Source organism: Mobula hypostoma, chromosome 2, assembly GCF_963921235.1.
Source record: "Mobula hypostoma chromosome 2, sMobHyp1.1, whole genome shotgun sequence".
Lineage (NCBI taxonomy): Eukaryota > Metazoa > Chordata > Chondrichthyes > Myliobatiformes > Myliobatidae > Mobula > Mobula hypostoma.
In genome coordinates this window covers 107,215,006-107,238,630 of record NC_086098.1, presented here as the reverse complement: position 1 = coordinate 107,238,630, position 23,625 = coordinate 107,215,006, and the positions used below count along the sequence as shown (strand labels likewise).

The 23,625-nt window shown below is 41.4% G+C and overlaps 1 protein-coding gene across 3 annotated transcripts in view; it reads left to right on the top strand.

The window, feature by feature from the left end:
* Positions 1-23,625, top strand: part of ibtk (inhibitor of Bruton agammaglobulinemia tyrosine kinase) — a 175,515-nt gene that overhangs the window by 72,357 nt on the left and 79,533 nt on the right. For all 3 annotated transcript variants that reach the window (XM_063040345.1, XM_063040344.1, XM_063040346.1), the window contains exons 10-15: positions 5,993-6,170; positions 8,486-8,666; positions 12,249-12,854; positions 13,487-13,573; positions 15,068-15,150; positions 15,236-15,273. In XM_063040345.1, the coding sequence (XP_062896415.1) occupies positions 5,993-6,170; positions 8,486-8,666; positions 12,249-12,854; positions 13,487-13,573; positions 15,068-15,150; positions 15,236-15,273 (1,173 nt within the window). The remainder of the gene's footprint in view (positions 1-5,992; positions 6,171-8,485; positions 8,667-12,248; positions 12,855-13,486; positions 13,574-15,067; positions 15,151-15,235; positions 15,274-23,625) is intronic.

Genomic DNA, 23,625 nt, shown 5'->3' with positions numbered 1-23,625 from the left:
CGGATGACTCTGCCATAGTTGGATGCATCAGCAAGGGAGATGAGGCTGAGTACAGGGCTATGGTAGGAAACTTTGTCTCATGGTGTGAGCAGAATTTTCTGCAGCTTAATGTGAAAAAGACTAAGGAGCTGGTGGTAGACCTGAGGAGAGCTAAGGTACCAGTGACCCCTGTTTCCATCTAGGGGGTTAGTTTGGACATGGTGGGGGATTACAAATACCTGGGGATACGAATTGACAATAAACTGGACTGGTCAAAGAACACTGAGGCTGTCTACAAGAAGGGTCAGAGCCGTCTCTATTTCCTGAGGAGACGGAGATCCTTTAACATCTGCTGGATGATGCTGAGGATATCCTACGAGTCTGTGGTGGCCAGTGCTATCATGTTTGCTGTTGTGTGCTGGGGCAGCAGGCTGAGGGTAGCAGACACCAACAGAATCAACAAACTCATTCGTAAGGCCAGTGATGTTGTGGGGATGGAACTGGACTCTCTGACGGTGGTGTCTGAAAAGAGGATGCTGTCCAAGTTGCATGCCATCTTGGTCAATGTCTCCCATCCACTACATAATGTACTGGGCGGGCACAGGAGTACATTCAGCCAGAGACTCATTCCTCCGAGATGCAGCACAGAGCGTCATAGGAAGTCATTCCTGCCTGTGGCCATCAAACTTTACAACTCCTCCCTTGGAGGGTCAGACACCCTGAGCCAATAGGCTGGTCCTAAACTTATTTCATAATTTACTGGCATAATTGACATATTACTATTTAACTAATTATCATTCTATTACTATTTATTATTTATGGTGCAACTGTAACGAAAACCAATTTCCCCCAGGATCAATAAAGTATGACTATGACTATGCATCACTGTCTGGTATTTGGGCGGTGGGGGAGGGGCTACTGCACGGGATCGAGAAAAAACTACATGTTGTAAAATTAATCAGCTCTATGTTGGGTACTAGCCCCCATAGTTTCCAAGACATCTTCAAGGAGTGGTGTCGCAGAAAGTTAATATCCATTATTAAGGACCCCTATCACCCAAAGACATGCCCTCTTCTCATTGTTACCATCAGGAGGGAGGTATGGAAACCTGAAGGGCCTACCCTCAGTGATTCAGGAACAGCTTCTTTCCTGCTGCCATCTGATTCATAAATGGCCATTGAACGCATGAACCCTACCTCACATTTTTATTACTTTTTTTTTGCATTATTTTAGATTTAACTTTATTATACATATATACTTACCATAATTGATTTACTTATTATTTTTTCTCTGTATTGTCATGTATTGTAATGTACTGCTGCCGCTAAGGTAACAAATTTCATGACATATGCTGGTAATGTTTCAAAGGTTTCAAACGTACAATTAATGTCAGAGAAATGTATACAATATACATTCTGAAATACTTTTTCTTCACAACCATCCACGATGTTATACCTGATTCTGATTCTGAATGTGTTACATGATGCCATCTAGTGGTCTGGAGCATGTTACTTAAATTGTATAATTATCCACTTCAACATATTATCCACTTCAACTAGGCCCAGCCTAGTGAATGTAAAATCAGCTCATAAGTGTTTGAATGTAAAGTTTAAAATTTTCTTTCAGCCTAGAATAGCAATTTCAATGATGTAATAAAGCTTTATATTGCAATGATAGCAAATTTATCTTTCATCACCCTTCTAAAGCTCTAAATCTTGCAAAGAGATTTAGGCCAGTTAGAAGAGTGGGCTGAAAGATGGTAGATGGAGTTTAATGCTGAAAAATGTGAGGTGCTACATTTTGGTAGGACTAATCAAAATAGGACATGCATGGTAAATGGTAGGGCATTGAAGAATGCAGTAGAACAGAGTGATCTAGGAATAATAGTGCATAATTCCCTGAAGGTGGAATCTCATGTGGATAGGGTGGTGAAGAAAACTTTTGGGATGCTGGCCTTTATAAATCAGAGCATTGAGTATAGGAGTTGGGATGTAATGTTGAAATAGTACAAGGCATTGGTAAGGCCCAATTTGGAGTATTGTGTACAGTTCTGGTCACCGAATTATAGGAAAGATGTCAACAAAATTGAGAGAATACAGAGAAGATTTACTAGAATGTTAACACGAGGAAATCTGCAGATGCTGGAAATTCAAGCAACACATGTAAAAGTTGCTGGTGAACGCAGCAGGCCAGGCAGCATCTCTAGGAAGAGGTACAGTCGATGTTTCGGGCCAAGACCCTTTGTCAGGACTAACTGAAAGAAGAGTTAGTAAGAGATTCGAGAGGGGGAGGGGGAGATCCAAAATGATAGGAGAAGACAGGAGGGGGAGGGATGGAGCTTCAGAGTCAGGCCAGAACTAGAACGTTACCTGGGTTTCATCTCCTAAGTTACAGAGAAACGTTGAACAAGTTGGGTCTTTATTCTTTGGAGCATAGAAGGTTAAGGGTTGACTTAATAGAGGTATTTAAAATTATGAAGGAGAGAGATGGAGTTGACGTTTTCCCATTGAGAATGGGCGAGATTCAAACAAGAGGACATGAGTTGAGAGTTAAAGGGCAAAAGTTTAGGGCTAACATGAGGGGGAACTTTACTCAGAGAGTGGTAGCTGTGTGGAACGAGCTTCCAGCAGAAGTGGTTGAGGCAGGTTCGATGTTGTCATTTAAAGTTAAATTGGATAGGTATATGGACAGGAAAGGAATGGAGGGTTATGGGCTGAGTGCAGGTCGGTGGGACTAGGTGAGAGTAAGAATTTGGCACAGAAGTTTCCGTGCTGTAATTGTTATATGGTGATATGGTTAAAGGACAGGCAGATCTTATTAAAGACAATGAAGCTGAAAAAATTGCACAACCTAAGAGATGACAAGAAACATTGTACACTTAGCAACTCATCAATATAAGCAAATATGCAATTACATGAACACAAGCCACCTACTGTGCTGTGCTCTTTGCAGCAGCTTCAGAGTCAGGCCAGAACTAGAATAGATAGTGGATTCCAGTTAATTGGGCCATCAGTTAATTAGGGCAGCTGTTTATTTGGGACAAGTTTTAAAGAACAAAATCTAATCGAGAAAATTGCCAGGCTTCCCATTGTTTATCTGGGACATTATGCTGCTTCATTGGGGCGGGAGACTTGCTGAACATGTTCTAGTGTCAGTCATGCACACTTGAGTGGTCATTAGATGCTACACCATGCTTAGAGTGAATAGCTTTTAAATAGTACCACTTGTGTGTATTTGTGTTCATAAAGCAGTGACCTTTGTCAACAATAGTTGGCAAGAAATAAGCAGTAAGGCAATTGGAACTGTGAAACTGCTCACTGCGGTTTCAAGCATTCAGGCATGGAGATGCCAGAAACGGCTGGAATGAACATGAAATGATTTCACTACTTCAGAATGTCAGGAACTACAAGGAATTTGAAGGTATTGATAGTTATCTTGAATGCTACAATGAAAATGAGGATTTGCAGGATGTAATCATTGATAGTTATGTGAAGGCAGTTTGTTGTCTACATTGTGTCTGTGCAATTTTGTTCATTGCGTGCACTGCATGAACTCCTCCATCGGTAACTTTTAGGAACTAATATGCAATTTTATAGTACCTTACAGATAGTGGTAGTGTTCTAATTCTGTATTTCATTTAAATACATATTTTGTTAATCAGTTTGTCTTTTTTTAATACCTTTTTAACTATTTCCATGAGACTTGGGCTAATTGGAGCAACAACTTAATTGGTGAAAATGTACTGGTCTGGATGTGTCACAATTAGCTGAATCCACTTTATTTTAGCAGTAAGGACAAAAGGAAATTTCATGCTACAAATAACACTTTTTTCCCCCTCTGGTTTGAAGTTGGCAAAGGTTGATCTCAGCAAAACTATTGATAGAAAGAATATCTGCATCAAATAAAGTGCTGTCATACCAGTTTGATATTGATGAACACCGGTTTTTACTGACTGAAGCTCATCTCTATTCCATTGCTGCTAGTAACTATTATTTATATTCTGCTGGATGAGCTGCTCTCTACATCCATTTATTAATTGCATACTGAGCGAATCAGAAATTCATCTTTCTTAGCTCTATAACTTGGTAGTTGAGATACAAGTCAACTCCAGTTACTGGTCTGAGATTGAATTTCCATGCTGTTTTCCAATTCCTAAAGAACAATGCCTTTTTAACCAACATACAAGTAATTTTGAAAGAAAGTGACCTGCACAAGGAATACAAAGATGTTGTTTTGATAGGATGAAAATGTGATGTGCTAATGAAGCCCAACTCGTTTAAATATGTGGTTTACTTCAGAATTTGGAGCCTCATTGATAATCAAAATTTGAACTTTCTGGAGGTGCTGAAACCTGTATGTTAAACTTGAGCAATCTGTTTATAACTTTAGCAACGAAGTCTATTGAAGGCATGGATTGAACTAGCTACACATATTGTCAATTTCTGGAAATTTTGTGCAAAGCCACCAATAGTGACCATTCTGTGATGTTCTTGAGAGGGTAGTATTAAGTCACTTATTGAACTACTGTAGTCTGTATTGAAGCTAAACCTCTTGTGCTGTTTGGTTTCAGGATCTTGACCCAGTATTTATGATATATTTTTATACACTTGGCAAATGTCTGATTTGGAGGGCCATTTGACAGATAGTGGAATTTCCGTGCTGTGGGCCTTGTAGTCTGGGGTTTTATGGCGCTGTCAGCAAAGTCTTGATGTCTTGCTGCACTACAGCATGTAGATATTGTAGCGAAGGTGCACTTTCTAAGCAGTATTTTAACATTCACTCTATTTTAACGTAACAGCACTCAGTCTCTGCCTTTTGGCTGGATTGCTAATCATATGCATTGCTTTTCTAGGATAGTGGGCAGTTTCTTAAGTCTTGAATTTGCACTCATAGAGGCAAGTGAGGATTATTTCTTCACGTACACTGCTAGATTGTCCCTTAAGTATTAGGAAAGGTGTGAGGGGCCAAAAGGCAAATCATTTGCCATGATAAAGAGCTTCTGACTACTCTTCTGGTTGCAATATTTCTGTGGTCTACATAGTTAAGTTTTTTTGTCTACTGTGACTTCTGGAATTTGATACAGGTAGTATTGCTGAATGTTCGGAGAAGAATGTTCTGTTGAATCTGATCCAACAATTGCATTGAGCTGACTGTGTGAGAATGACAGGTTTCCTCCGCAGAAGGAGATTTACGAATCGTGTAGACACTTCATTAGTTTTCTGGTTACCATTATTTAATTTAAATTCAATTTCATAGTTGATGATGGGAAATGTTCAGAATCTCTCTAATTAGAGATGGTCAATGTCCTTTACTTGTATGGGCCAAATGTAATTGCTGTACAATATACTGAGCTCAAATATTTCCATTAATTTGTGCATACAAGCATACTTTGCTTCATTTTCTGAGAGTTTTATATTGACCAATTATCATATAATCCCACCTAATTTTTATGATGGTGGTGGTGGTTCGTTCCTGCTCTCCTCCTAATCCACTGGGATCCTAGTGCCTGTAGTTCTCAAAAACGTGTTAACTTCACTGCAGTAGTTATCATTCTACTGTGTAACATCTTAAAATGAATTAAAATTATGTTTGGATGATTAATGTGAATAGCATCCAGTGGTCCAAAAGATTTGCTCATCCAGCACAACTAATGGCTTAGGTGTGCAGGCTTAACAGAATTCGACTGTACCTTGCTTCTCTGTGCAGTTATCTCAGTCTCTTACTGAATTGTGCAAATGAAAAAACTGGGGTAGGGGAACCCTTCTTAAAAGCTTTTTTTTCCTGTCTTTGTCAATGAAGGTAAGGTGACCAGATATTTTTTTTAAGCTTGCGTGTTGCAAATTCATGAATTTTGGCTGGGGCATAATTCTGTTGAAGTGTATCATTCCCAATTCATAATCTTATAGCCATGTTGTTCCTTTATTTTCTACATGTACAGGAGGAGCTCTTGTTTAAAGAAATATTCTTTATTTATTGGAAAGTATGTAATTCAGTTACTCTTTTGCCTTATTAGGTTTTTTGTTGGAGATCATCAAACTGCTTATTTAAACAGTGTCGTTGGGCATATGGGCGACAGGTTTTCATGTCTGACATTGCTTTGAGCAAGAATGGGATGATTTTTGTTACACAAGATGGAGACGGGTTTACAGGAAGCTGGGCTGTATCAAGAATGAAGAATTTGGAAAAGAAAGGTAAAAATTTCAATCTTGTTTGAAATAATTTTTTTGGATTAAAGTTTAACATTACAGCAGAATTAGTTGAGCATGCTTTTGAGTTGTTTATTATAGCTTTAGCACTTCATAAGTTAATTTGAGCTATATATGTGGTATGTTTTCTTTAACACACCAAGTGATGGTATCTATGATTGCTAATCTTTAAATAGAAATTCTGCCTGAAAATGTTCAAGTGAATATTTTGTCCTAATTTTAGTCTCTTAGCCTGCTATTTTTCCTAGTCTGTTTTACTCACTGAAACAATAGAACTCTTAACTAGCTTTTGGCATTTAAATATCTGGATTTCAAAACCGCATTTCATTTTCTGGGAAAAGGCTGAATCAGCCTACTAGAGCCAAAATTGGAATGTTAGCTTAAGGCAGACTTTCCTCTCTAATGCCTGAATGTGAAAATTGGCAGGTATAACTGCTTATTGTAGACCCAAGTTCAAGTTGCTTGTGATTTTCCATTCATTAATTTTAACAGCTAGATTATCAAGGATGTATTATGTTTCAATTTTGAGTATGTACTTTTACCTTGCTGAGGTCTTGCACCTGATAGTGCGTTGATGTGACAAGGTTTATATTTAATGTTTTTGTTTGTTAAAATTGAGCTCTAGAAAGTATAAGTGCTAAATGTATAAGTAATACTTTCTTTAAATGGGCCATGAATGCTTCTACACAGAAATACATTTTAATATTTCAAATGTTTGGAAGTGTTGACTTGTGTGAATTTACAGTTACTCAGAAGTTGTTAATTATTTGTCTGCATTTGTTAACATTTTAATTCAGTATGATTCCATATTGCCATGCCATTTTCCAGCTCGCTTCTAAATTGTTCCATATGGTGGTGCAACAAAGGAACTTATCTACAAAGTTTAATTTGATATTTTGCATTACTGGGTTGATTACCCATGTGATCATAGCTGTAGAGATGTTTTTCTTTGAAAGGCAAAAACAGCACAAGCTGGAAATCTGAAATAAAAAGAGAAAATGCTGGAAATACTCAGCACAACAGGCAGTATTTGTAGCAAACATCATTAATGTTTCAGGCTGATGACTTTTCATCACTTGTTTATCTTGTGGTTAGAGATGGAAAGGATTAAAGAGAAGAGGTTGTTTGATTTTGGTTTCAAAAATATTGATTTAAAACACGGATTTTGTATTTTGATTACGTTATGTCCAAATTATTTAGAAATTTGTATCAGACTCATCAGATGCTGACGAGAAGACATACAGCTGCAAGATTAGCTGCTTGAGTGATGTCACAAAACAAGCAACCTTGCATTCAATATCAGCAGAACAGCCGTGTATGTAGTGAAATTTGTTGTTTTGCAGCAGCAGTACAGTGCAGACATAAAATTGCTATATATTACAAAACAAATAAACAGTACAAAAGAAAGGAGTAAGGAGTTCATGCACCGTTTAAAACTCTGATAGAGGGATAGAAGCAGTTTCTGAATCATTGAGGGTGGGTCTTCAGGTTCCTGTGCGCCGCTTTGATGGTAGTATCGTGAAGAGGGTATGTGCCAGATGGTGAGGGTCCTTACTGATGGTTCTCACCTTGAGGCACCACCTCTTGAAGATTTCCTCAATGCTGGGGAGGATCGTGCCCATGGTGAACTAGCAGAATCTACAACCCTCTGCAGCCTCTTGCAATCCTGTGCAGTAAGCCTCCATACCAGACTGAAAGGCCACCAGTCAGAATGCTCTCCACATTACATCTATTAAAATGTGCTAGAGTCTTTGGTGACATACCAAACCTCCTCACACCTCTAATGAAATAAAGCTGCTGACATACCATCTGCATAATTGCATCAATGTTTTGGACCTAGAACAGCTTGTTCAGGTGTTGACACCCAGGAACTTGAAGCTGCTCACATTTTCCACTCCTCAATGAGGACTGGAGTGTGTTTTCCAGCTGCCCCTTCCTGCAGTTCACAATCTCACAGCAAGGCAGTGACAATAAACCTGATTCTGGTGGATTATTTTGTTGCTTGTCTCTCACTCATATAATCTCATATTTCTCACTTGTGGAGCAGAATTCTATCAATTAAAGTGCAATCTTTAGAGAATGCCATTTTACTGTGATCAAAAATGTTCCTATGTTCACACACCACAAAATAATTCCTGCAATGACTTTGCAAAATTTGCTCAATATGCATTTCAAATTTGTTTTTCAATGCAGGAGGAAGCTGTGCAAAATCTGATTACCCAAGGTGTATCTTGTTTGGATTTTAGTCTTATTAAAAAGTGTAATATGGCTTAAATTTGTTTTCCCTCTTTTTTTACTAGATGAATACTCCTGTATTCTTCAGAATCCTATGGATCAAATAAGTAACACTGCGGAATTGGGTAGCAGCTTGTATGAAAGGATAAAACTTGAGAAACTTCCATGTGTTCATCGTGCTGTTTCTGTTGCCACTGATTCAAATGGACGCACCTTTGCTATTTTACAGTCTGATCCTAAAACTAGGTAACTTATTTTTACTTTGTGCCAAGAGTCCGTGAATAATTTTCATTTGCCTAGCAGGACAAATGACACAGGAAAAGGAAGCCCCTTCTGTCTGTGGCCCTTTCCCTGTCAAATAGCCAATTAGATCACGTGCATTCTAATTACTGACTTTCAGCGTAGTTAATGTTATTGTGGTAAGAGGATATTGTTTTCCAAATCAACTGTCTTTCTCAAAGTCACAATTGATGTACTACTTTTGTCAGAAATGCAGATGTAGTGTGGTAAGAAATCAATGCGTATACGAGCAGGAGTTTGATCTGAAGTCTGTTCAGCTATTCTATTTAACATGCCTGATCTATGACTCAGCTGCCTTCAATTTACATTATTTTCCTATTAAAAATACATTATTTTCCTATTAAAATGTCACTTAATTTAGTCCTCTATTAACCAGCATAAAAGTGATGAAAGATCACCTTAAATGATTTAAAGCCACAATATGATCACTAATACTCATTTTTGAAGTGATCATTCCACTCCTGACTTCATTAATGTTTTAGTTGGTTTATGGGCAAAACAGCTAGATTATAAATTAGACTTAAGCAACATTTGACTAAATTCTTATGTGAACAAGCCTTACTAAAATTAAGGTAAAATGTAGACCAGGCAATAAAATATTCACCATTTGTCTGGATGAGTACAGCTCCATAAATGTATAAGCTTGGCAAATAATAGAGAAACAAAATTTTTTGTTTGGTGATTTTTCAATCATGAGTTTACTGAGGCATTTGAGTGCACTGTAGAAATTCACCAAGGCTTTCTCATCAGCTCTTTTTAAACCTGTGACCTCTACCTACCTGTGAGAAAGATGAAGGCGGCTGGGTAGCTGGTGCACAGCAATACCAATACCTGCAAACGTGCTTCAGATCCTGAAACTATATTGCCAGTATTTCAGCATTACTGAACCATTAATCCCGAAACATTTTACCTTTACCATGTGGATTGAAATGGTATATGAAAGTGGTTTGTTTGCTGTATGCAGTCGTGATGGGCAATAAATCTTGGCTTTGCCAGTGATGACTACATCCCAAGAATATAATTTTAAAAAAAAACATGCCTAACAAAATCTATCAAATGGGAGGTGATTGAGAAAACAAAGGCAGCATGAATATTTGTATTTTAAGCTGAGTTATTGTGGTATGAAATGAACTAAAAAGCTGGTGGATGTAGGGTCAATAGAAACGTTAAGTTACTTTTTTAAATACTTGGCAAACAATGCTGGGGGAGTAGGCAAGGGTTTTGTTGCACACCTTTGTCATAAAAACTGACGAACATAGTGAGGCAAATGTTGCTGCCAATGCTGTATGACCATGATGTGCATATTTTTGAAAGCAGTATATAATATTTAGTAGAGAAAGTCTTCAGGCAAAAAATACAATGAAACTGATGATCCACGACTGCTTATTCTGAGCCTTCAATGATTTGGGATTTGACTCACTCATTAGATCTGTATATGAGTCTGGGATGTCGAGTACAGGTGTGGAGTACATGAAAGAGGCTGAAGCCGAGGTGAGATGCAGGGAACAAGCTGAAGCTTACTAGGTTCTATTTCCACTGCATTTATACACATTGTGTTTATTGACAGATTTATTTTCTATTGTATAACCAAGTATAATAGGAAATAGGAGTAATGATAGTTTAATAACATCAAGTCATAGTAATAATAACTTTTTCACCTAATAGTTGGGGGGGGGGTGGCGGGGGAACTGCTGGTCTGGCCCTACCAATGTCCTGAGAGTACCAGGTTACTGGAGTATTACTGCATATGGTATTTCAACATAGTTGGCTAAGTTTAATTTTTTAAACAATTTAATTTAACTCTAATATACAACACGTTTTAATATTGCATTTTATGACATTATGGAGTATGATAGATTAAAAAATCCTGTACCACAGGCAACATTTTACCTTTTGGGAAGGTATTTTGTGGCAGTCTTGCTGTGAGAAGTGGATGTAAGTTGGCTTGTGAACAGAATTTGGCAGGACTGCTCCGTAGCTGCAATAGCATCTCTATGGCGGTAGAGAGGAGAGAAGCCGTTAACATTTCAGGTGATAATCTTTCATTGGATCTGGAAAGGTTTGAGGTAACTAAATTTTAAGATGCAGGGAAAAGTGAAGGCAAATCTAGAGGGATATTTTTGTTAATAAATAGGCTAAATATATTTATGAACAAATGAAAAGTGAAAAAACAGGCATCTGAGATATGGAGAATCCTATTACAACTGTTTAGAATTTTATATGGACTAAAATATTAGGAGTTTGCAGAAAAAAATTGCTGCCCTAGGCCAAAATAGTGTTCTCATCATTTGTGAGCTATGTCTTTTCAGATTTTATATTGTATTACTATCTAAAATATCTCACTAGAAGTTGTGTTACACCTTCTGATGTCTTTTGGATTTAGTTGAAATACAATAATTAGTGGATTTGATTTTCCACTTGGACAAAGATTTGAACCTGTTATCAGTTGTTAACATTAGAATCTCTCTGGAGATTTTGTACAAAAAATCCAGATTAACATTTTTACAGTAGTTTTTGGAGAGAGCAAACCATAATGTGCCATGTTTGCTGAGGTGTTAAACAAAGGCTCTATCAGTCCTCTGTTGGGCATTAGTAGTCATTGTGAGTATTTTGAATTCTTCTCAGTATTCTTGATAACATTTATAAGCTGAAATAATTTTCTCTTTGTTATCTCATTCATTTTTATGTGAACTTTTGTGTTACCTACATTGTCTATTTAGAGGCCATTATCATTTCTGGTAAATGTTTTGGGATGACTTGGGCTGAGGAAAGGGTCTGTGTCAAAGTTTTGAAACTAAATCTTGTAAGTATTTTCTTTAAACAAAATATGATGGGAAAGATGGACTTTCAGTACATGGCTTCACTTCAGTGACCGTCATCTATTTTAATCTAATTTCCCTGCTTTGCATCCTAAATCTGTTTGTTTACATTCTTCCTTTAAGTTCTATGATACTGACATCTCTATTTCTCAAATCTGGTTTTAACTTTCTCCCTAGTTCTGGTAAGAAGATTGTGCCTCCTGCATACCAACTTAACAATCAGAGAAACTAGTCTCAAAATGGTTCATAATTTTATTGATCAATTAGATTACCCTCTTTAATCTCCCTCCATGGGATAAGGACCCTCATTGTTGAAGTCTGCCCTTTTTTTGTGCTCCTGCAATGGGTCCACTCAAGCACAGCCAAGCTCTCCAAATGTGGCCTGATCTATATGAATATAGTCTGTATGAATAATGTATTATCTCCTTGCATTCACAATTAATTATGTAAAATGTTTTGCGCCATATTCTTCCTGTAGCCCATTCTGTTTGACTTCCCAGCTTTTAAGCTATACATATTACCATCCAGGCTTGTATTTTCTCCTTTTATAGCTTATTTCCTAGATGTAATTACATTCCTCTTTGACTTGTGTTTGTGCATTGCATTAGCCTATACATTCTGCTAAATTTGTTTATACCATGGTCTGCTATGTTACTAGTTTGTGTTTTTGCACCTTTATCCTTTCATAGAATGTTTAATTTTTTTTTAGCCTCTATGAAATTCCAAATGCATCATCTTCAAGTTTTACTGAAGACTTTGGCAAACTTCTCAGGGAAGCCAGTGAAACTGACAACATCCATGACGTCACATGTCAAGTTGGCAATCAAATTTTTCCCAGTCATAAGTACATCCTGGCCATGAGATGTGACTACTTTCGAAAGCTTTTCTTTCCTGATGGAGAACTCATTGGGACGCTTGATGCCCATTTACAAGGTGATGATGCAGTGGGATGTGACTTGTACGTTCTGGATAAGATTCAGGCCGACTTGTTTGCCTATATTTTGCAGTTCATATATACAGACACCTGCGATTTGCTAACTGATGGCTACAAACCAAAAATTCAATTCAGAGATAAAATAGAAACTTATCAAGATCCACTGATATCCAAATTGGAGGGCTCTGTACAGAAATTAAACTTTTGTGAAGATATAAAGGGAAAATCTGCATCCGAGGTTTATGAAAACCAGAAGAGTCAGAAATTAAAGTCGAAAAATAAAACCAGCAAAAAGAATAAAGGGCTCAATGAAGACACGAATCCAGTTAAGATGTTGCAGGCTACTGCAAAAAAACTTGGTCTTTCCAGTCTATCAGCAAGGTAAGGTTGGGGCTGATATGTAAATAAAGGAATTGCAATTGGAATAAGAATACTTTTTTTTTGTGTACCATACTCTGCCAGAGCCTCAGAGACCACTTTTTTTTCCAAGTGATTGTCTTGGAGGAAAGATTCTGTGAGTGGTCCCTCACGTCCTTCTCACAGTGCAGTTTTTTTTTAACGAGGTTGAGTTGCGAGCTCGACACTCAACCCGGCACAGATGGAAAGCGTGCCTGGGAGTGGCCCGACTGGATTTGAACTCAGGAACCTTCGCTCTGGAGTCCGGTGCTGATGTCACTGTGGCACCAGCCGGCTTGTGGATTTCATTGTCAGCACTTTTGATCTAGTTTATATAACACCTTTTCGTTTCTGCAAATAAAGGCTATATTTTTCTATTGATTTTCTGATTAATATATCTGTTTTCGCGGAATTAACTTAATTTACAAAGTATGAGGGGGCCCTACAACATACTGTGGTTGACTTTGAAGTTCTTCAGAAACCATGAAAAGAAGCTGTGGTTTAACTAGTTCAGGAAATGCAAAAATTAATGACCAGAAGTTGAGTTATCTTGAATTTTCATTCTGGATTGCTGTTGTAATTTGATGCTTCATAATAGAACACATTATATATTGCAGGCTAGATGGGGTTAAACTGGAAAATTGGAAGATAAAAGTTGTGCACAAAATAAGTGCAAACAAATTGAAATTTGTTCAGAAAAAATGGTAAGTACACTTAAAAAAATGTAAGAATACAAAGTTAAAGTGCTTATCAATATGTGGGGGGAAAAGCTGGAAACACTCAGCAAATCAGCAGCATCTGTGGAAAGAGAAATAGTTGGTATGTCTGGTCAATGGCCCTTGTCAGAACTGGGGAACAGAAGACAAGACAGCTTTAAAATATTATCAGGAAGGCATGGATAAGACAAAGGGTGAGTCCAGGGTTATCAAGGGGATAAGCCATACATGTCCATTTAGATGCTGGACTAATGGCATCAGCTAGGATGAGAAAAATTGAACAAAGGATTTAAAGCCAATGAAATGAGTAGTTGGAGAGTGAGAACACAAAAAAAAAATGAAATGTGATATGAAAGCAGCCTAAGGAAAACCTGAACCAATATCATATGAGAACTGGCTACTTCTGATTTATACAGAGAAGGCAAAGTAATGTGCCCAATGATTGAATGATATCTTCTCTTTTCTTCAGCATTTTGAAGTGATTGGTTTTTTCAGGACTTCTAGTCCTGTCTTGACGTCTCCACCCACTGCCCATAAAACACTTTCACTTGCAACCATGAGCACACAACCCCAATATAGTGGATAACTTGTTTTCTTTATGTATCTATATCAGAATTAGTGAGTTTTGCTCAATGCAGCCAGTAGTGTATTCTATGTGAAATGTTCCTTGTCTTCAGAGCATAAGTTGTTGAGTATTTTCAGTTCCAAAATTGTCTTCTTTACTGCTCAAACTGTTCGGTTTTATTACATCTGGATACCTCCATGAACCAATTGATCAAGTATAGTTATTATTAGCAGACCAGAACAGGGAAGGAGAAGTTGGTCCAATCTCCAATGAACATTCACATTTCTCCTATAGAAATGGATGAATATTTCTGCCTATAAATGCTCTAAATAAATAGGTTTGCTGTATTTACTTATGTCTCACTGGTGTTTAAGAAGTGGTAGCTAGAACTAGCGGAGGTAGCACTGGTTAATTATTACAAAGTGATATTTGGGGATTAGCTCTGAGGCAGATGACTTTAGACAGAACTTTAATGCCTCATTCAGTCAGTTGTGTGTTAGGGTTTAAGGGTAAAGGTTTATTTTAAAAAGAAGAGCTTAATTGTAGTACCACAGGCCTGGCGATGCTCATGAAGTCGAACATATGAGGTCTGTGCCTATAAGGAAGGGTCTCGGCCTGAAACGTCGACTGCGCCTCTTCCTATAGATGCTGCTTGGCCTGCTGCGTTCACCAGCAACTTTGATGTGTGTTGCTTGAATTTCCAGCATCTGCAGAATTCCTGTTGTTTGAAATTCCAGAAGCCTTTGTTTATAACCACTGTGCACTGGATGTCAAAACAGTCATTTGTATTATAAAATTATAAAGATGTCATTTATTATAAAAATTATTTTCTTTAGACTCTGATAGTTCTGTTCTTAGTCTATCATGCTGAAAGTGCCTGATTCATATTATTCCCCTTCCTTTGCTTTGTTATCTAGTTCCTATTTGAGTGATGTAACTCTGAAGTCAGAAGATGGAAAGGAGTTTGTCTGCCATAAATGTGTGCTGTGTGCCAGACTTGGTAAAGATGCTCGTTTATAAACACATTTTATTTATGTTTTTATTTATGTTCAGGAATATTGATAAAGGCTTTTTATTTTTTCTAGAGTACTTTCACAGTATGCTGAGTAACGCCTGGATTGAGGTATTTATAACTATAACATGGTTTGAAATTTCAAGTTAAAAGTCTGAATCACAATTATCATAATACATACATTCCATAAACCAAACACAAAACAGAAAAATGATTTCACTGGAAAGAGTAAAATGCATCTCGTACGTGGGCTAATGTCTTGCTTAGTGATCTCAACACAGGGATGCTTTCACTGTGCAGTATTCTGATATTACACTGCAGATATGTGATCTCTCTAAATTCTATTTGAATATTGTTATTTTTATTATATTTGCCTGATGTTGATGTCACTGGTAAGGGCAACGTTTATCAGAATCATAGAATGGCAACAGGCCCTATGCCCACTGAGTCTGCTCTGACCATCATTCACCCATTAAAATACTAATCCCCCCCCCCTTTTATATCCTACCTGCATTCCCATTTCCCATTTGCATACGCATACACAGTAGGGAAGTTTTTCGTGGTCAATTGACCTTCCAGCTTGCACATCTTAGTGGAAGGAATCAAGAGCACTGAAAAGAAACCCCTATGGTCACAGGGAAGATTCCCTATAGACAGCACCAGAGGACAGGATTAAATCTGGGTTGTTCAATCTGTGAGCCAGCAGCCACACTAGGTGCACCACTGTGCCGCTCTAATTGTCTACACCTGCCTCCATCGACCACCGAAACCTTATGTTGCATGCATTTCCGCTGTGTTATTACTTAGAGAGTTGCAGAATATGAAATCCTGTGATGATGAGGAATTGACCGTGTATTTCCAAGACAGAATGGTTAACTATTTCACTTGGAGCTTGTGGCTGATAACGTCCCTACACACCTTGCTGTCATTTGGAAAGGTACTTTTGTGTCGAAACTGCTATTATGGAGGCTTAAGCACATCATGTCAATAATGTATACTGTAACCATGGCATGTTAAGAATGGGTGTTTAATGTGAATACAGTGAACTCTTTCCTGCAAAACATTCGCCAACCTTTATTGTATTGCTCTATCTGGATTTTTAATTTTCTAATCAATGGTAACTTAAAGTAAGTGATTATAGTAATGATATTGTAAGGTGATTAAATATTTTATAGGAGATTTTCATTGCCTGGTACATGCATGGCACAATATTCATCAGCACATTCTGGAATTTCATCTGGATCTGTGGGTGATTGAAGCAATCTGTAGCAAACCTCTGGAGCTAAGATAACTAAACTCCAATCATCTGATTCATCTTTTGTGCTAGGCACAGCTTCAGTCATTGGAGAAATTTTCCTTGACTTTTGTATTATTATTTGTAGCGAGTATTTCCATTAATGAGGCTGTATGGTTGTAGCGGCAGCTGGATACTTAGAGAGACTTTGTGCTCTGCAGATTCAGAAATTGAGCAAAACTGCCCTCCTGGTATGCTTTGACAAAACCTAGGCTTTGTGAATACATGTGTAATGCGCTGTAAGGTTTTACTGCTAATGTAATGGCCTCTCTGTAATGTTTCACTGCTAATGTAATGGTTTCCCTGTAGCAGCAATGTTTGGGTTATGACTAGAGATAACGGGGGCTTTGGAATGTATGCCATCCAATGAGAGGCATTTTTTTTTCTTGTGGGGCCGAGAGAAGTGATTCGTGATCTTTTGTTCGGCGGAAGATGGAGAGAGAAGATGCCAGAATGGGGAAGTTGTAGACTGCAGGACAGGGTGGACTTGGAATGGGGTCGGGAGTTGATGCCCAGGGAGAAAATCGAGGGAGAATGAACCAATGGGAAAACAGTGAGCTCTAACGTTGCGAAATAGACTGTTTCATAAGAATGGGCCCTTTTTTCTCTTTTTTTTTTAGTTTCTTTGCTAACCCTATAGTCAAATTAAGAATTATAAAGCTCAATCGTTTTATTGCATATTGTGTACTGTTTGTTTTTTTGTAGTATTGATTTGTAACAGGGGAGCACATTACACAGCATCCACCCAAACAAGATTTCCTCAGTTTGGCTGGGCTAGAGGCCGTCTTTTCCTAGAGTAAGCTGCTAGCCAAACCAGAGGGTTACAATTGTGGGGGCTCACCGGGATTGCTTTCATAGTCATAGTCATACTTTATTGATCCCAGGGGGAAATTGGTTTTCATTACAGTTGCACCATAAATAATAGTAATAGAACCATAAATAGTTAAATAGTAATATGTAAATGATGCCAGTAAATTATGAAATAAGTCCAGGACCAGCCTATCGGCACAGGTGCAAGGGAGGAGTTGTAAAGTTTGATGGCCACAGGCAGGAATGACTTCCTACGACGCTCTGTGCTGCATCTTGGAGGAATGAGTCTCTGGCTGAATGTACTCCTGTGCCCACCCAGTACATTATGTAGTGGATGGGAGACATTGGCCAAGATGGCATGCAACTTAGACAGCATCCTCTTTTCAGACACCGCAGTGAGAGAGTCCAGTTCCATCCCCACAACATCACTGGCCTTACAAATAAGTTTGTTGATTCTGTTGGTGTCTGCTACCCTCAGCCAGCTGCCCCAGCACACAACAGCAAACATGATAGCACTGGCCACCACAGACTGGTGTCCGGCAGATGCTAAAGGACCTCAGTCTCCTCAGGAAGTAGAGACGGCTCTGACCCTTCTTGTAGACAGCCTCAGTGTTCTTTGACCAGTCCAGTTTATTGTCAATTGTCTTTGGATGCTCTGTGATTACTCTGAGCATTGAACCAGTGGGGTAGATATTCGTACTCCAGATGAATTGTTAATTCGCCTGTTAAGTACTGTTAAAGTTGCGATTGTGGGAGGAGGTTTGATAAAATTGTGGGCACAGCTCTCGTTTTAATGCAGACCAGCGCTGATGTAGTGGTGGCAGAGCGGGCCGAATCACAAGACAAGTTTCCCATGGCTGGGGCGGAGATTTCAAAGACAAGGTTCTGTTATTTCTGAAGAGTGAGGGGAAAGAGTGGTTGGATATGGAATGTCTAATTAGCCCCGTCCCTCAGTGAAGAGTGAGAATTTTGAGTTAGTATCCGCCCTTGCCTCTCTGGCGAATAAATGGAAAATTGCGCAGGTTCAAAGTCCCTGCTATGGTAGGCTCCGCCTGTTCTCTGAAATAACGCCCACCCCTAAAGGGGAAGAGGAGTATGAGACTTGGGTGGGGCAGACCTCTCAGTTAGATGAGTGGCAGTACTCTGATGATGTAAAGCAACAGAGATTGGTTGAGAGTTTGAGTGGGTGGGCTGCTGATGTTGTTGGAGCAGTATCCCCTAACAATCGTGAGCGATTACCTGTGAGCACTGGAAAGCTCTTTTGGCCCAACAGGAAGCCCCGTGGAACTCCTGGCGGGGTTTCAGAACATGAGTCAGGAGAAGGGGAAGAAGGTTTCTGCTTACATTTTTCAGTTAGAGAGGCAGCTAAATTGTTTGCAGCGCAGAGAGGTCATTCAGGTGGCTGAAGTGGATCAGTTAAGATGGACCAGAGAGCCAAGGGTGCCCAGTCCCAGGAGCTGATTGCTTGGGGTCTCCGACAGTCTCGTAAGATGCTCCCCCCGTCTCTCTTTAGTTGAGCTGATCAGAGAGGAATGGGAGGAGGAGGACATGTCGGAGGTGCAGAGCTTTTTGTCAGCAGGGTACAGTCCACGGTAGTGATCCCCTGTGGTGAAGTGACCACAGATAGCCTGCCCTGGGGAGCGGTAGAGGAGACTGTGGCAGAGTTGGGAACTAAGATGTCTTGGCTGTTATCAGTGGGTGTGACCTCCCCGAAATGATGGAGCTGATGGCGTGGGGTGGGGGTGTGCGGATCCCCTAAGGGGATGAACAATGCAGAGGGCTGCTAGCAACTGATGTCACGTGAGAAGGAGAATGAGCCCCCGGTTACCTAAGCAGAGAGAGTCGTTGGGAAAACTTAGAGGAGACCCAGTGAGAGAATGGCCTGGTGTCTTTGGGGGAGCATATTCCCAGCAATGTACCAAGGAACTCCCGAAAGCAAAAGACGCTATTCCTGAAGGCTTAGTGGGACCATGCTCCGGTGTGTTGCTACGGATAGAGGGTATTTATGCTAAAGCCATACTCAACACTGGGTTGCAGGTCACGTTGTTGTACTGTTCGTTTTACAACTGGTATCTGAATCATTTACCATTGATACCATTCAGGGCACTGGATATCTGGCATCCAAGTGCTTGTGATGATCCATACGACAGTGATATGTCAGTGAAGCTCGAGTGTTCGGAGGTCGATGTGGAAGTGTCTGAGGTCCTCGATACATCAGTGCTGGCTTGTCCAGACCCCATTGAGAAGGGTGGCATTTCAGTTCTGGTGGGAACCAACACCCTTCTTGTAGGGAGGCTTATGGGGGCCTGCAAGGAGAGGGCTGGAGAGAGCTTCTGGGGAAATTGTCCGTGCACCCAATGTTTCGAACTGCTTTTGAGGAATTGTGTGGCGGCATTGGGCTGGATACCGAATTTAGATGAGGGACTGTGTGGATCACGAAGTTGAAGCCCGGGGAAGTAGCGAGAGTGATGGGGACCCCCAAATTTCCTAGAGTGCCTGAGAGCGAGGCCCTCTTAGTGGACGCTCTGGAAGAGCACAAGGGGGAGTTGGGATTTCCTGCTGGGGTACTGGTGAGGCCCGAACTGCAGAAGCTTCGGTTGTACAGGCAAGCAGGGCGGTAGTGATTGTCAGGAACACTACGAAGAGGTAGGTCACCTTCAAGCGGGGGATGCCCTTGGTGCGTCTGTTCCCAGTAACGGTAATGTCTGGTGTCCCTGTGAGACAAGGCGGGGAGAAACTATTGGAAAAATGGGGGAAGTTGATCGCTGAGTCATTCAACTTTAGGGACTCCCCGGTTCCTGGGGGTTGGAAGAGGAGGTTGGTAGAGAAGATGTTGAAGTTGGAAGGTATCTCTTCCACTAACAAGTTTGATGTGGGTTGTTCCAAGGGCACTCGTTACCCTGTTTAGAGAGTGGTCGCGGAGACTGGCCCCTGCAGAGGAGGAAGACAGTCGGCAACATTTGTGTAGGTTGGAGGAGGCTGGGATCATCACCAAGTCCCGAAGCCCCTATGTGTCCCCAATAGTAGTGGCCCGAAAGAAGACTGGGAAGGTATGGATGTGGGTGGACTATAGGACTCTGAACAGGCGCACTGTCCCTGACCAGTACACGGTCCCGAGGATTGAAGATGCACTGGCCTGTCTGAGTAGTGCAAAGTGGTTCAGTGTGTTGGACTTCAGGAGTGGATATTACCAGATCCCCATGAGTGAAGCCGACAGAGAAGTCGGCATTTATATGTCCCCTGGGATTCTTCCAGTTCGAAAGGATGCCCCAGGGCATATTGGGAGCCCCTGCAACCTTACAACGGTTCATGGAGAAGACAGTGAGGGATATGAATTTACTTGAAGTATTGGTGTATCTGGATGCCTCATAGTGTTTGGGTCCACCTTGGAAGGACATGAAGCAAGGTGCCTGAAAGCTGAAAGGTTAAAACTTCCCCTGGACGTGCCAGTTCTGCCAAATGTCTGTTAGCTATGCTGGGCACGTAGTCTCACGGGATGGAGTAGCTATAGAGGTGGAGGCCACTTGACCAAGACCCCAGACTGTGAGTGCTTTGCACTCGTTCCTCGGGTTCTGTGGTTACTGTTGGAGGTTCGTGAAGGGCTACGTGAAAGTGAGTCACCCGTTGAATCAGCTTCTGTGCAGTTACCCTCCCTTGGGGAAGAAAGTGAGGGGGCATAAAAGGAGGAGGGGGTGGAGAGTATCATAGCCCGTCGGAGTCCTTTGGACCGAGGTGGGATGCAAAATGTGAGGAGGCCTTTCATTCTCTGAAGGAGCAGCTGACCCAGGCGCCGGTGCTGGCTTTTGCGGACTGCCTCCCCCCCCGATTGCCGTATGTACTACATATGAATGCCAGTCAAGAGGGCTTGGAGGGTATTCTGTAGCAGGATCAGAGTACCAGGTTGCCTTTGTCAGCCGGAGTCTGTTTCCCTCTGAGGAAAAACTATCCTACGCACAAGTTGGAATTTCTGGCGCTGAAATGGGCGGTGGTGGATAAGCTGAGTGACTACCTCTGTGGGGCCAAGTTTGAAGTGAGGACGGACAACAACCCTCTCACTTGTTTCCTGACCTCAGCGAAACTGGATGCCACAGGCCATCGGTAGTTGGCGGCGTTGTCTGCCATTGATTTCAGCCTGAAGTGTCAGTTGGGAAGCAGGAACATTGATGCTGATACTTTGTCCTGATGCGTGCATGATGGACTGGACAGGGGCGAGGAATGGGAGAGCATTCCTTCCCCCGGGGTGAAAGCCATGTGTCAATTTGCCATCACCTTGAAAGCAGAGGGAAAGGAGGGGCAGGCTTGAGCGATGGATCAGTTGGGAGTTTCTGATGACGCCATTCCCCAAGCTTACTGTAACCTGACTGCTCTGAAGACAAATCAGCTGCCAGAATTGAGTTCTGGGGAAGTGGCAGTTGCTTAGCGAGATGACCTGGGCATCGTTACCATCTGGTCAGGGGTTGAAAAGGAAGACATGGCTCAGACAGAGAAGATGAAACACGCAGCGGTGCCTCCCTTACTGAGAGAATGGCCTCGGTTGGAGTTGCAGAACCAGATCCGATACTGGGTCACATCAAGCCTGGACCGACCTCGGTGTTGCCAGCTGGTTCTGTCAGAGAAGTATTGGAGGATTGCATTGAAGTCACTTCATGGTGATTCTGGACATTTGGGGGTTGACATGTCCTGTGGATTGCTCAGAGACTGGTTTTTCAGGCCCCGAATGAAGTCGGAGATTGAAGAATACATACGGCAGTAGATGCTGCCTATGCGGGCAGCTCTCTTGTACCTCTTGCAGAGAGCAGGGCCCCTGGACATGGTGTGCATGGATTTCCTGTCAATAGAACCCAGTGCCAGCAACACGGTGAAAGTCTTAGTCATCACGGATCACTACACCAGATATGTGCAGGCTTTTCCTACCCAGGACCAGAGGGCGTCTACGGTGGCCAAAGAGTTATGGGAGAAGTATTTTATTTATTATGGCCTTCCCATGTCAACATGTTGGACATCTGGTTCACAGTTACAACTATACCAGAAATGAAGCTACTTGGTACTCACCACACTATCTGATGTTTGGGCGCGAGGTGAGGTTGCCCATTGACCTTTGTTTTGGGACTGACGAGGGCGACTTATCACCGAAGACTTATCTGAAGCATGTGTCTGATATGAGACGAGAGCTGAAAAGGACTTATGAATTAGCTGGGGTCACGGCTGCCAGGCACAATCAAGAAAATACGATCAAAAGGTGAGGTTCTCCCAACTCCTGCCGGGAGACCGAGCCCTCATTAGGAATTTGGGGCTACCTGGGAAGCATAAGTTGGCCGACCGCTGGGCGGCTACGCCCTATGTGGTGGAGAGTCAGATGCCAAACCTACGTTTTCCGGGAGAAACCAGAGGATGGGAATGGGCCTGTCAAGATTCTCCATCAGAGCCACCTGCTGCCCTGGGACAAGAGGTGCGGGTTGACCCAGAGTTCAACTTGGAGCCTACACCTGGTAAGAGAACTCTGCGGAAACACGGGGCGACTGCAGAGCCCACAGCGGGAGAGGTTAGGCCGGCCCCCCCACTCCTGAGAGGGATACTGGTTCGGAGGATGTGTGGTATATGCTGCCTTTTTCTAACTCCCCATTGATTGAGGAAGAGACTCCCAGCCCTTCTCCCGCTGAGTCAGATGAAATTGGAGGGCTATCTGTGGACAGCCTGGGTTGGACCCCGCAAGGGATGAACCGGGGATGGTGACGGGACAAAGGGCTCCAAGTTGCCGGTGGGCACGAATGAGAGGCTGGGGAAGGCCTCACCAAGTAGACCAGAAGTATCCCCAGTAGTGTCAGAACCTGAAGAGTTAGGCGAGAGGGAATAGAGTGTGACCCCCTACTGTTTTGGGGCGCTATGTCACTGCCTTTTACACCTGGGTTGGACTTTGTGTTTTGCAAGAAGGGTTGGCGAATTACCTCAACTTCATGAGGACTAAATTTGGTGGGGGGGAGAGTGTAATGTGCTGTACGGTTTCACTGCTAATGTAATGGTTTCTCTGTAGCAGCAACGTTTGGGTTATGACTAGAGATAACGGGGGCTTTGGAATGTGTGCCATCCAGTGAGAGGCATGTTGTTTCTTTCTTGTGGGGCTGAGAGAAGGGATTCGCGATCTTTTGTTTGGCGGAAGATGGAGAGAGAAGATGCCAGAATGGGGAAGTCATAGACTGCAGGACGGAGTGGAATTGGAATGGGGTCTGGAGTGACCCCTAGGGAGAACGAACTGACAGGAAAACCATGAGCTCCAACGTTGCAAAACAGACTGTTTCATGAGAATGGGCCCTTTTTCTTTTTTTTTCATTACTAACCCTATAGTCAAATTAAGAATTATA